The 13,343-nt window shown below is 36.2% G+C and overlaps 1 protein-coding gene across 3 annotated transcripts in view; it reads left to right on the forward strand.

Annotated features, from left to right (window-relative positions):
* Nucleotides 1-10,120, forward strand: part of PPP2R5C (protein phosphatase 2 regulatory subunit B'gamma) — a 64,260-nt gene extending 54,140 nt beyond the window's left edge. For all 3 annotated transcript variants that reach the window (XM_029285833.1, XM_015824680.1, XM_015824681.1), the window contains 4 exons: nucleotides 1,518-1,619; nucleotides 2,714-2,786; nucleotides 3,429-3,545; nucleotides 7,183-10,120. In XM_029285833.1, the coding sequence (XP_029141666.1) occupies nucleotides 1,518-1,619; nucleotides 2,714-2,786; nucleotides 3,429-3,545; nucleotides 7,183-7,314 (424 nt within the window). In that variant the 3' untranslated portion in view covers nucleotides 7,315-10,120. The remainder of the gene's footprint in view (nucleotides 1-1,517; nucleotides 1,620-2,713; nucleotides 2,787-3,428; nucleotides 3,546-7,182) is intronic.
* Nucleotides 10,121-13,343: the final 3,223 nt, after the last annotated feature.

A 13,343-nucleotide genomic window follows, 5' to 3' on the forward strand; every position in this document is an offset into this window, starting at 1 on the left:
AATACCTTGGACATTTTTTGTACCCTTCTCCTGACTAATACCTTCCAACAGTGAGATTCTTTTGATGCTTTGTAAAGTCTTTGCAGACCTTGGCTTTTGTACACCTTGTATGTTATACTAAAGATGTTTTGATCCATATACTTGATATATTCCTCATACGAGAACCAGTTTAGTAGCCAGTTAAAGGCACTGAATTAAAGTTCACTAGCAGACTATAAGTTTTAGTCCTGCCTTAGACACAACAGCCAACTGAATGTCTTTGGACCAGTCTTTTCCTTTCAGCCCTAGGAAGATGGCATATTATTTCCAAAAAGATTTGCCAAGAAAATTTCATGGACTTGTCTATGTATATGGTAGTAGTTAAGTCTGGTTGAAAGAAACACATCCAGGAAAAGGTCCCTCATCTGCTGTTCCTTTTAGTAAAAGTGAAAAATGCCAGTTTAGCTTTTGTTTAGCTTTTGTTTCATTAATAATTTTCCTAATGGTGATTGCTGAATACTACTTCTGTGAAGATGGTTTTCTGGTATGTTAGTCAAATTTTTATGAAATTGTTCATATTATTTTTCTTCTTCCTTGCTATTTACCACTTGAAATTGATCTAGAATTTATCCTAGAAAACGTTTTATCATCGAGATGAATAAGTGACTTCTACCACATATTCAGACCCATCTTATTTCATCTTTTATAGCAAACTAATTCTTGAGTCAGAATTTTCTTACAAAGTCATTCTTAAAATTCCATTTGTTTCAGATAATTATTTGACCTTCCTTCTTTCTATTCTCAGTCATTATTTTAGAACATCACTCCATATCTTGAATGTCCTTCGGGGATTTGCTTCTAACTTTAAGAAGTTTCAGCAAGCCTCATATCTATTCTTTTGCTATTGGGAAGCAGACAAAGGATTACTGTTGCCTCATTAGATTAGTCATACTTATCATCAAGCTGTGCTATGACATGATGAAGCATATTGAATATAAGAATCTTTGCAGTGAAAGGAAGGTAGAATTTGGAAGAGCAGTTTTGTTCATCTATAAATCTCTGAACCACTTCCCATATTCAGGGATGCAGCTTACTATTCCCCCACTGGTGTGAATTTCAGAGACCATGATGAAGAAGAACTAATTACTGACCTGAATTGTGATTCTTCAAGTGGTCTTCTGTGAATTCACACAGCCTACTATCCATCCCTGTTAGGTGCTGTGCATCACTGGGTCTGAGGATATCTCCACAGCAACTAACAGAATCAGCAGAAACCATTCCCAGTGCATATGTAGTGGGCAAGATGGCAGTTTCCTGCCAAACATTCTAACTCTGGGATATGTGCAACTGCACAGATGCAGAACACATTGGTGTGTATTCACAGAATTCGTAAGTATTATATTCCTCATTGACTCTTTAGTTTCTGTGTGCCACTTTTAGCTAATGGAAACATCCATTTGCTTTGGGGGCTTTTTGTGAATGTATGCACTGCAAAGCCTGAATCTATTTTGAATCTGTTGTTTTTTTTTACTTTATAGGACAATACATGGCTTGATATACAATGCTCTGAAACTCTTCATGGAAATGAACCAAAAATTGTTTGATGACTGCACTCAGCAATTTAAAGCAGAAAAACTTAAGTGAGTTTCTTCTTAACATGTTTTCATTTTTATTTATCATTCATATCTGTGAAAACATCCTGCTGTGTTTGTTATAAATTTTGTACTGCACTTCTGTAGATATTACAGAGAACAGAACAGAAGCTGGGAGACACATCCATGTGCCTCTGGAGGCTGGATTGGGGCTCCGAAGGCATTTTTCAGGCCACTGCAGCCCAGATCTGAGGCTGGGGGATACTTCTGCGCCCGCTGGCAGCCCAATCTGGGCTCTGGAGGCATTTTCCAGGTCGCTACCCGGATCTAAGGCCGGGGAATGCTTCCGCGTGCCCCCCCCCCCGTTTGATCTGGGCGGCAGCGGCCTGGAAAATGCCTCCAGAGCCCAGATCAGGGCGTGGAAGATTTCCCCGGCCTTAGATCCGAGCCACAGCGGCCTGGAAAAGGCCTCTGGAACCTGGATCGGGCCGCTGGAGGGGTGCGGAACGCTTGTAACTCAGGGATTACCTATACATTCTTCAGAATCATCAAAGAAAGCTTTTAGTATATTCAGAAAAGATCAGAATGGAATTGTAAACATTTAATTGCTTAAATATATTTATTAATTGTATAGCACAAGATATTGCTTAAAACTAAACAAAGTTTTGCTTAAAGGATAAAGCCAGGGGCTTCATTCTGATACTATAATTATCCATTTTTGTTCAAAAGTAAAGAGGAATTTAAGAATATTCAACTTGTCAAAGAATGTCTTTAAAAATTCAGTTTAATATGAATTGTTATTTTTTTTCATTTTGCCTGCACATACATGTTTCGTACTTTAAGTTATGAAAATGTGGAAAGTAGAGAGAAAGCAACAAATCAGAGCAATTGTATAGCTGATTATAAGAATGGTGTCCCCCCTCCTCCCCCGGTGTATTTGTGTGTGTCTTTTAATCTCTGCTTCCTACCCTTTTTTTCCTCTGGGATTATTGTTTATCCATAATTCTAATATCTATTTATAATGCATCAAAAAGAATAAATGTGAAAAGTTCCCGTATTTCCTATCTTTTTTATGTTAATTTAATTCCTTTATGTTCATTAAGCGTTGCTTAGTATGTGTGAATGTTCCTTTTTTCCCCTAGGGAAAAGCTAAAAATGAAGGAACGGGAAGAAGCTTGGGTCAAAATAGAAAATCTAGCCAAATCAAATCCTCAGGTAAGGCATTCCGAGGATGAATATTTTAATTTAGATCTAATTGGAAGAATAAAGATTACCAAAGTAACATTTATTTACTCTTCTTTTGTAGAAATGTAGCTTTATATTTATATCCTTTAATGATTTCCATTGACAATAGGAATCATATGAGAGCCTAGAATCCCCACTCACCCACCCACAAATCCCACTCTTGCTCTGCCACATCTGGAATTTAGAATATCATTTGATCCTAGCTGCACATAGCATAAAGCTAAAGCCATAGCAATTCATAGTTATTTTCCATTGTTTCTTTGTTGCCCTAATTAGTAATGACCAACAAGATCATTTTTCATTATTAAATGACCTTTTAAAGCCATCAAAGTTAATGGCCATGACAATATCTCTAATAACAAAATTCCATAAATTAAATACTCTTTGAATTTCTTCCCTTTAATCTCCCTGAAGCTTTGCCAAATCTCTTGCTTTTAAGAAAATCAAGTTACATTTTATTTCCGATTTGAAGCTAAAATGTTCATCCAAATGTGGACTGATGTTAACATTTCTGGCAGTGAAGTGCCTGAATTGTTATAGCTTCTAACAATTTTAAGAATCTGAGATTTGCTATAAAAAAAAAATCTGACATAACTTTTTGTATTTGGTTAGTACTCAGTATATAGTGACACCTCTCTAGTGAGCAGTCCTGTTGCAATGGAAACAGATGGGCCTTTAATTGAAGACTTGCAGGTGCTGACAAAGGGTGTGAAGGAAGAAGCTTGTCCGGTAAGCATATACAGGTAGTCCTCCAGTTAAGATGGCATTTGGAGCTGGAATTTCTATAGCTAAGCAATGCACTTGTAAAGTGTGACATCACCTGACCACGTCACTTAGCAATAGCAATCCCTGTATTATTGCATTCATTAAAGAAAGGTTGTGGGTCATTCAGTGAGTACCTCCCTGCAGCTTCCTGCTGGAAGAACCAAAGTCAGTGGAGAAGCCAGCAGGAGGTTGCAAGTCCAAAGTAGTTTGCAAGAAGGCCAGCAGGAAGTAAGTGGCTGCTGCCAGGTAGAAAAGTGTGAGCACGTGGCAGGGGAGGCGTGGCGCAAGCACAGCAGGGTTTGAATGGCTGCTGCCAGGTGGGAAAGGGTATGCAGGTGGCAGACGATGCAAAGTGAAAGAGCAGTGGGCTTGGGGTGGCTGCTGCCAGATGTGTGCAGGTGGTTGGTGGGAGGTGAGGCACGCATGCAGGGCTTGGGTGGCTGCTGCTGGATGTGTGAGTGGCAGAGAGGCACAGCATGAGCTCAGCAACACTTGGGATGCTGCTGTTGGATGGGGGAGGCTTACCAGTGCATGAGGGTGCATGAGTAACTGGGGAGGGTGCACAAGTGACCAGGGAAGTGTAGTGCAAGTGCGGTAAGGCTCAGGGAGGATGCATGGGTGGGAGAGATTTACCCATGTAACTTGCTACCTTCCTGGCCAGTTTTCCTACTGACTTTGCATGTGGGGAAGGTTGCAAATCGTGATCAGGTGATCACAGGATGCTGCAATTGTTATAAGTGCAAACTGGTTGCCATGTGCCCAGATCATGATTGGGTGACTTCAAGGGTGCTCAGATGGCTGGAACTTTTAGGATCAGTCATAATTGCTGCTCTTTCAACACCGTTGTAACTTTGAATGATCACTAAATGAGCGGTTGTTAACTGAGGACTACCTGTAGAGAGAGAGAGAGAGAGAAATAGCTTATTTTTTCCAAATTTGATTCAGAACTATTTACTCATGAATTGTACAATTTGTTTAAAATTGCAACAAATTGAAATGAACAGAATAATTCCAGTAATTTTTAAATTATCACTTCATTTGTTTGTTATCAGAATGGTTTTAATACATGCTAAATTTGGTTTTACTTTGTACTTGAATTGAATAATTGTATACTTCTGCTTAGCTCAGTGGTTCTCAACCTGTGGGTCGGGACCCCATTTGGGGTCGATCGACCATTTCATGGGGGTCGCCAAGCAAGGCTGTCCGCCATTTTTTTGTCCATTTTTCCCCCTTTTCCGGCAGGTGCCTTACCTCCCTTGGGCTGGGCCAGCTGGTGGTCGGCCTGCTCCGTCTCTGCCGCTTGCCAGCTATGCCTCGGCCGGCGCAGGGGGCGGAACCACGCATGCGCGGCACTCCCGGGCAGGGAAAGTCCTCGACTTACGACCGGTTGGGTAGTCCTCGACTTACGACCAGTTTAGTCCTCGACTTACGACCGGTTTAGTCCTCGACTTACGACCGGTTTAGTCCTTGACTTACGACTGGTTGGGATCGCGGCATTAAAAAGGTTGAGAACCACTGGCTTAGCTCATAAACTAACATACTAGTTCTAATTAGTTTTACCCAATATCATAAAGAAGAATAGAAAATAGCTTCATAGTAGCTACTTTTTACTCTTTTGCACAGATAAGTACTAAAATGCTTCTAATGGATACAGCTTGCCAATTTTTAAAGGGTGGAAAATCCAATTGTCAAACATCAAACAGTCAATAATTGCAGGCCTGGGACCCTGGTAATATTCATGTCTCTTAATATTCTTAGAGGCAAAAAAAGTTTTAAAATATACCTATAACTACTGATACATTACTATCAAAATGTATATATGGGGTTATTGAATAAATCATTATTTTAAAGCAGTAAACTACACTTCAAAACTCTGACTTGTTTTTCTCACTTGATTACTGATTGTAAATGTGAGGTCTGAACAGGAGTATGTGGTTTGATTTCCCCGGGAGGCTGGGGAGGGGGGGTGTCATTAGCTTTTGTACTTTGTCAGCACATATGTTGCCTGTTTTTCACCATGCTTTTTGATAAAAATAGAAAAATTAAGGAGCGTGCAACTGAAAACACATTCTTAAATTATGGTTTTTAATGCTATAAATCTTTGGAAGTCTTATCGGAGTATAGTGGTTTATAAGAATATTTATTTAAATATTCTTTATTTACCATTTGGTAAATGATAAATAAAACTTTTGAGTGCAACTTAATACAGGTTACACTTATGTGTAGCCAACAAACTGAATATCAGTGCAGAGCATGGGAATAAAGATTAAGTACAGGAGAAAGGAAATAGCCACATGTAATCTCTTTTGCTTGGCCATATTGGCTCAAATAGTTCCTATTGAGAGGATCTGATAAAGTACCTGCCACCACTTAAATTATCAGACCTTGAATTTGCACTCCCCTGCCTTCTTCATTAATTTCATGTATTTTCTTGGGACTGTGTGGCTATCATAAGAGACCAGGAAAAGACACAGATATAGCAAATGCCTCGATTCCTAAACCTGAACTGTTTATCCCACTTTGTGACCAAATACTACACAATTCTAGCCATAATATATTTTACTATAGTCCTGTTACATGTACCAGAGTCATTGGGGTCCCTCCACTACCTCTCAAAGGTTTTTACCACCTGCATTATACTAGTAACATACAAGTAATTGTTTAGCAACCACAGCTGGGGCCAACAATTCAGGTACAAGCTAAGCGATAGTTTATAATTGTATCATGATAATAGTGTAATTGTATCCTGAGGACTTACGTTCATATGGTATAGATTCCTGGTAAATATAACCAGGGCTTCATAGAGAAAGGCTTTAAATCCCTTTGCCTGCAGACCATGCCCTCCATATATCTTGACGCGAGATTTTGGACATCACTATCCTTGTAGTTTTGGTCAAGTGGAGGACATCCATAATGTCCTCCACTGCCCCATTTAAAATGAGATTAAGGCCAAATTACTGTCAGCAGGTGAATTCAAGGGACCCAACCTTGGAAAATTCAACTATCTTCTTGCAGACATGTTTCTAACTGTTAGCAACAAAGTTGTTATCAAAACTAAGAAATAAATAAAACTAAATAAAGAAATGAATATTATCCTAGTTATAGCTTTGGCTTTGTTTTGCTGTGACCATTTTACATCTAAGGCTCTTAGTCTCAGTGTTTTACAGTTATTTTATTGTATTTTATGACACATTGTATTTTATGACCTGTGTTTACAACAATAAGCTTACTTACTCTATATAAATAGAGCAAATAAACTTTGTACTGAATGGCTTCCTGGAGAATCAGAAACAAACAGGAACAACTTCAGGGGAATGCCATAGCAGAATATGGCAAACTCCAAAAATTACAGGGAGACGGGGTGCTTTTGTTCTACTGAAATCTGCTTTCTTTTACTGTTTTTTTTCATTCTTGTTTAAAAGAAAACAAGTTTTAATGTTTTATTTTCACTTTTTATGTTTTAACTTAGATGTAACTGTAACCTGCCCAGAATTACCCTATGGTAAGATGGGCGGCCAATAAATTTTATAAATAAATAGCACTTTTTGGTGTAAGAAATCTCTCAGGTTTTTTTTTTAAACATTGCTTTTTTTTATTGCAGGGACTGATTGAGCAAAAAAGGGAACGTCCTATAGTACGGCGCAAGTCTGAATTGCCTCAGGATATCTATACCATGAAAGCCTTGGAGTCTCATTGCCGAGCTGAGGATCTACTATCACATGATGGGCATTAGACTAGTCAAGTGATATCTTATTTGGAGAAAAACAATTTTTTCTGGACTCTGTTCCGCAGTAGAGAACTTACCTTTTTTTGTGCCATACTGATCAGTTACACACAAGTCAAAGCTTTTGTTCAACCCCATTCTGTTAGGCAATAATTTCAATACAGTGTAAGCAGCTCAAGATAAGTAGTTCAAACAATGGTGAATTACCTAATTCTGTAATCAGAAACTTGAGTTGATTAGTATTAAACAAAGACATTTTCTTGGTGCTGTTGGCATAGTACCAACCAGTGGGAAGCATGCATTTTCTCCAGTTATTGTTGAAAGGAGAGCAAATTATTTTAGTGCAAATTATCAAGCACTGCTGCTGAGCAACCATTCAGATATTTCAGGCCTCTTCAAACATAATTTTTTGTTTGTATATTAAAAGCAGCTCTATATAGAAAAAGGCATGAAACTATGACATCTATCATGTTTCACATCCGTACATGTGCTAGTAAATTTAAATCGGTTGCAGTTTCAGGTTTTTGTCCATAATATCCATGTGCATACAATGAAGTGCATGTGTGACAATCCACACAGGAGTTCCATGTTTTTTCCTATCTTGATCAGCTTATAACGAGGATAAGATGAAGTGAACTTGCATGACTTTTCTTATGTAAGTCCTCTGAAATAATGAAGGTTGCACAAGACAAGTGCCAGATGAACTGAGCCTATTTTCTTTCTCTCTTTCCTCTGCCTGCCATTAGTACCATGACAATGTTCAAAGTTCTCAATTCATATATAACTATTGAGCATTTTATAAATCTGGGGAGAAAAATACTCAAAGGGGGGGGGGGAAATTGCATTACTGCCTTGATATATTCTGGCTGTTTGGAAAGTTATTAATTCTTTAATACAGAATGCTAATTTTCATGACAATCTTAATCACGTCTAATTTCTAGAGAAATGGTTAAATCCAAATATGGTTCCAGATAGGAGACACCCTTGGTTGAGTACTTTGTATGGATTGAAGCCATATTTTCTGGTCCGTTAGCACGAAGGACAAAATATTTTGGAATTGAGCTGGTAGAGAAGTTGTGCTCCTAAAAATAAAAATATGTCTGCCTTGGCTAAAAGTAAATTGCATTTTTAAAGTAATTGCATATATTTCTTGGTTTCAGAATTACTATTTATCAAAATGGCTTCCCTGTTTTTCTCTCTTTTTTTAAAGTTTTAGTATATGGAATATGTTACCTGCTAAGAATCTTTACAGACATCAGGACATAAATTAATTTGGATACATTTCCCTAGCTGTTATTGTTTAGAGAGATGCATCTTAGAAAATTTAGCGTAGACAAATTTCCTCTAATGGCATTCCAACTTTTTCAGATACCTAAAAGCTGAGAAGTTATAGTAATTCTGCTATCAATATCTATATTTTGGTGAAATAAGTGTACAGAACATGTACAGCCCTCAAGTAAAAAGGAAAAATCATCTGCATTGCTGTTGATCTTCAAATGCTGCTATGTATTCTATAACATTACTTGCCCATTATGAATTTTCTTCTATCTGTTCTAGATGGGAAAGCACAAATAAATTTTCAAAAAAATGTATTGTGCTTTGTCTTTAATATTTGATTGCTCTCAGGGTAGCCAGTATTTTAGACTTTAGTATCTCAAGAGCAGTTTCAGATCAATTTGATTTAGAATGAGTTTTTTGTTTTTTTCTTATCTCTACCACTAACAAAATTTGCAATTGCTTTAAAATAGTCCTTTTAACGAATATATCTTCATCCATAATAAAAAATTTACAAAGCAGGCATTTGGGGACCAGAGCCTCCTTGTTGGTCTCAAATATGAAATGTCCAAGGTATATTATGAAAATTAAGAATAGATCATATCAGGTGAGAATGATGGGAATTAGTGATAAGAAAAAATTGAATATAAAGACCACTTCAAGCTTCAAACAAATAGCTATTTTTGTGAATATAATACCTGTCAAACTTGAAATAAAAGTATGCTTTGCCATAATGAAATACAAATAATTAAAGCAATTTAAAAATGTCTTCTCCATTTTGATGAGGGGAAGGGTGCTTTTATAATTGCATAAAGCAATGTATGTATTTTGATATACCATTGTTTGAACTTCCCATCTTTAGCTGATAATTTATCAAATATCTTCTTTATAATTTGGCTGTTCAGTAGGTTCATGAAAGAGGGTTTTGAGAAGAAGCAGTCTAATTTTAACCTGGGGAATGGGGGAATGAGAAAATACTGTATATCAATGTTTGGTTGACTGTGTAACGCTCAGCATATAAGATCTTTCACTGTCTAAATTTTACTTTTGCTCTTTACTGAAGATAAACATTCACCAAAAATTAACTATTCTGGAGCAGGTAGCATTATTGCCATCACAATTTGTTCTAGAAATTTCAGGCTAGTTCACAAACTTGCCTAAGCATACTAAGATTTAGTAGTATTAATTTGTTTGGCTTCCTTCTTATCCCCATGTTATGTTTTATACAAGTTATGTATTAAATTATTGTTAAAACAAATACATCCCAAATAAAGTGTACAAATAAAAAATAGTTTTGGTGATTGTTACTCTTCATAAAGTTCAGTGTTACCTATCTTCCCATGTTCTCCAGAACCTTATGCCTGTACATCAGGAATGTCAAAAGAATATTACAAGTGTCTTCTTTTGTGTGGCTTTAGTATGGCTTCATTTTAATATTGTACATACATTGTACTTTGTTTTATTGTAATGAGTAATAAAAATGTAGACTTCATATTTTGTACAGAATGGTCCTATGTACAGAATAAAACATTCCTAGAAATAGCAAAAAAATAGGTAAGTGGCACAATTTTTCTTTATACCTGTATCTTTATGCTTTAGTGGAATGCTATGTTAATGTACCAACATATTTTTAATATTTTGTAATTTGGATTTTTTGTTCAAACATTGTTTATGGAAAAACTTCATACACCTGCCATTTAATATGCTCTTTTATCTAGTTTTTAAATTCTACAAATGGTGTATTCTATGGATTAAATAAAGAAGAAATGGAATTTTATCTGCTCATCATAACACGGCTTTTAGCCCTAATATAGAACATTGTAAAGTGTGGATTACATAAGTGTCTAAGAAATACTGAGCAAACATCCAAATTTATAGAATATCCACTTAAACTTCCATATGTTCTTACAGCAGTGGAGGAATCTGTATTGATGGTAGCAAGAAGAAAATTATTCTTATTCTTAAAAGGAAATAAAATACAAACTGACAGCAAACCTCATTCCTTACTAGCACTAATGATGTTACCTAGTTTGGGTAATAAAATGTCTGCAAGAAAACAAGCAAGCTCAGAGAGCACCAAGGACCTCTCATTTCAATCCTGAGCTACAAATATTCTCCTTTATTGGAAAATTATTCTTATCCTTTCTTTCCCCATAATAAAGCAAAGAGACAACTTTCCAGACAACTTTGTCTCCAGTTTCTCCTACAGTGCCAGTATTCCCTGCAAAAAAGTACGACAATGGCTATCCTGATCCCACTGAATTGATCCTCTGGAAGCTGAGGAAGTTTGTTCCATCCACTAACAGAAAAATTTGGCTGGCATCCTGTCTGATTAATACTGCTTATCACCATGTAAAACCTATAAAATATTGTCTGAAAAATATGAAATCCATTTTTCTTCAGTTAAACTCAAGATGGCTGACATAAATTTTCCTGTCAGGGTTTCAGGCATATCTGAAGAGACAGTTAAATAGAGGATATTGATTGTTACCTATTGCAATTTTTATTCTTGCCCCTTCTGAAATTGTCTGAGGGGTCACATAGTTCGTAGCAATTCAGTATTTTTGTATAAAAATAATTTGTTTATACGCTGTAGTTTAAAATATGATTTGTCTTCCATTTCCCAAAACTAGAAAACCAAATTAAATGAGTCAAAAATATACATAGCACCACTGTATCTTGAGGACAGCAAATTATGAAAAAGTAGAAATACACCGGTACTCAAATAAATTGACAAATTATTTGTCATATAATATACTTAACAGACCAAAAATGGCCATTTGTGTTAATGTCTGCAGTGAGTTAGATTAGATGTATGAAACCTCAATAATGCAGCTCTTCTATAAAACAGTATTTTGTTGTCATGTTTTGAAGTCTAAGACTTACCATATTCCAGAAGTTATAGAAAACCTAATGTGGGTTATGGTGTCATGGATACTATTTTATAAAACTATTGTACATATCAGTTTTTCCCTGTCTTCATACAAAATAGAGGATATGACGTATCTTCACAACTGCCTTTATAGTCTGTCTTCCTTAGTTAAATGGAAATACATGATGAGTTATACCCTCCGGCTTTTGAAATGCAGCATCACTTAATTTTTCCATTCCTATCTTCCCCTCCCACCCAAACACAACAGGTCTTCAAGGCTCTAGATATCTTTACAGAGAAAGCTGCAGTAGCTGTGGAATGGAGAGTAAATAAATACTGGTCCTCTGCCTGAGCAAAGTGCTATTATATGTAACCAATGACCTGAATAGCAAGTGAATTCTCAGAACATTTATTGTCATTAATTTGTGCTTTTCAAAATAGCATATTTATGTTATTGCATGAGTGTACTACATAGAAGGCTTATACAGTGTATCTTGATACTCAACTGCTTTGAAACTCATCAAATTTGGCACTCGACATATTGATGGGAAAATTTTGTCCCTGTATTCATTGATTGTTTGGTATTCAATGCATAAGCTAGAACTTAGTGTTGGCTGCCTTGTGACTCCCTACATTATTCCTTATAGGAAAAAATTGTTCGGTACTCATCGTTTTTGATACTCATTATATTCTCCCAGAACCAATTAATGATTAAGTACCAAGGTACCACTATTTGTATGTTTATTAAACTGATACAAATTATTACATTACTTTAAAAGATTACTTTAAACCAAAGCCAAGGACAGCAGTTCTGCATGAACAAGATGGACCAATGTACCTATTGCTGATTCATACTCTGACCACACATCTGATTTCCCTTAGTGACAAAATCTAACAGGCTGTATACATTTTAAGGCTATCCTTGGATGGTATTAGAAATATGTTAGCACTGCTACCATTAAAGATAACTTAGGTCCCATTAGTCTGAATGAGATATCATGGGGGGAATGACAGAATCTGCCAGCTTGACTTCAAATTGTAGTCAGGTATAATGAGGGAAAGGTCCCATAGGAATAAGAAGATGGAGCAGCCATAAAATGGGAACGCTGTAGCCAAATCATTATTTCTGCTCAGTTGGAGATGAAGGGATAGATGGAAAGTCAATCTTTCCTTATTTTCTGGTCCCAGTTTGACTAACACATCATTCTGGTTTTGATTGTCTTTGTTTTAATTAAAAATGAAATCCATTTTAAAATTTTTAAATTATTTTTAAAAAAGTGTTTCCATTGTGAGGAACACTGGTCAAATTGGTCAATAGTCAACCAAGTCTGGGTGACTTAGTGTATCATGTAAACAAGCTCAAAATATTCTGCTGTTGTGAATAAGTATAATTTGGACATTCTGTGTAGTTAGGACGGAATTCTTTCTAAGTTCCAGAAGCTATCATTTACTCATATCAGGTCCCCCAACTTCTATGCAGCTTCCATAGTCCAATTTCATTCAAAAATACATAGCTAATAGTTACATCTCACTTTATACTAAGCTATTTTTCATAGTTTGGCTGGAGTTACACATGCAAAGCATATCATAGCTCTGCACAATGAACAAACCTAGATTTTGTGATTTATAAGCCAAAGTTTACACTTACATTACTGGGTTGATCCAGCCAATAGTTGTTTATACAGTAGTATTTTAAAAAACAATTTTCATTTAGCATAATACTATATAAAAGTCTGAGAGTTCCCAAATGATGCTCCCAGGTATGAATTAAATGTTACAAATAATTGTGCTACAAGTTAATTCAGAAATAAGTCCCATCTCTTTAATGAAGTTTTCTATCAATGGTTAATTACTACTTGATAGTTGCCAGAATATCTGGCCCTCTTCCAGC

This window comes from Protobothrops mucrosquamatus, unplaced genomic scaffold (assembly GCF_001527695.2).
Source record: "Protobothrops mucrosquamatus isolate PMUCROS unplaced genomic scaffold, P.Mucros_1.0 scaffold2321, whole genome shotgun sequence".
In the NCBI taxonomy this organism is placed as follows: Eukaryota; Metazoa; Chordata; class Lepidosauria; order Squamata; family Viperidae; genus Protobothrops; species Protobothrops mucrosquamatus.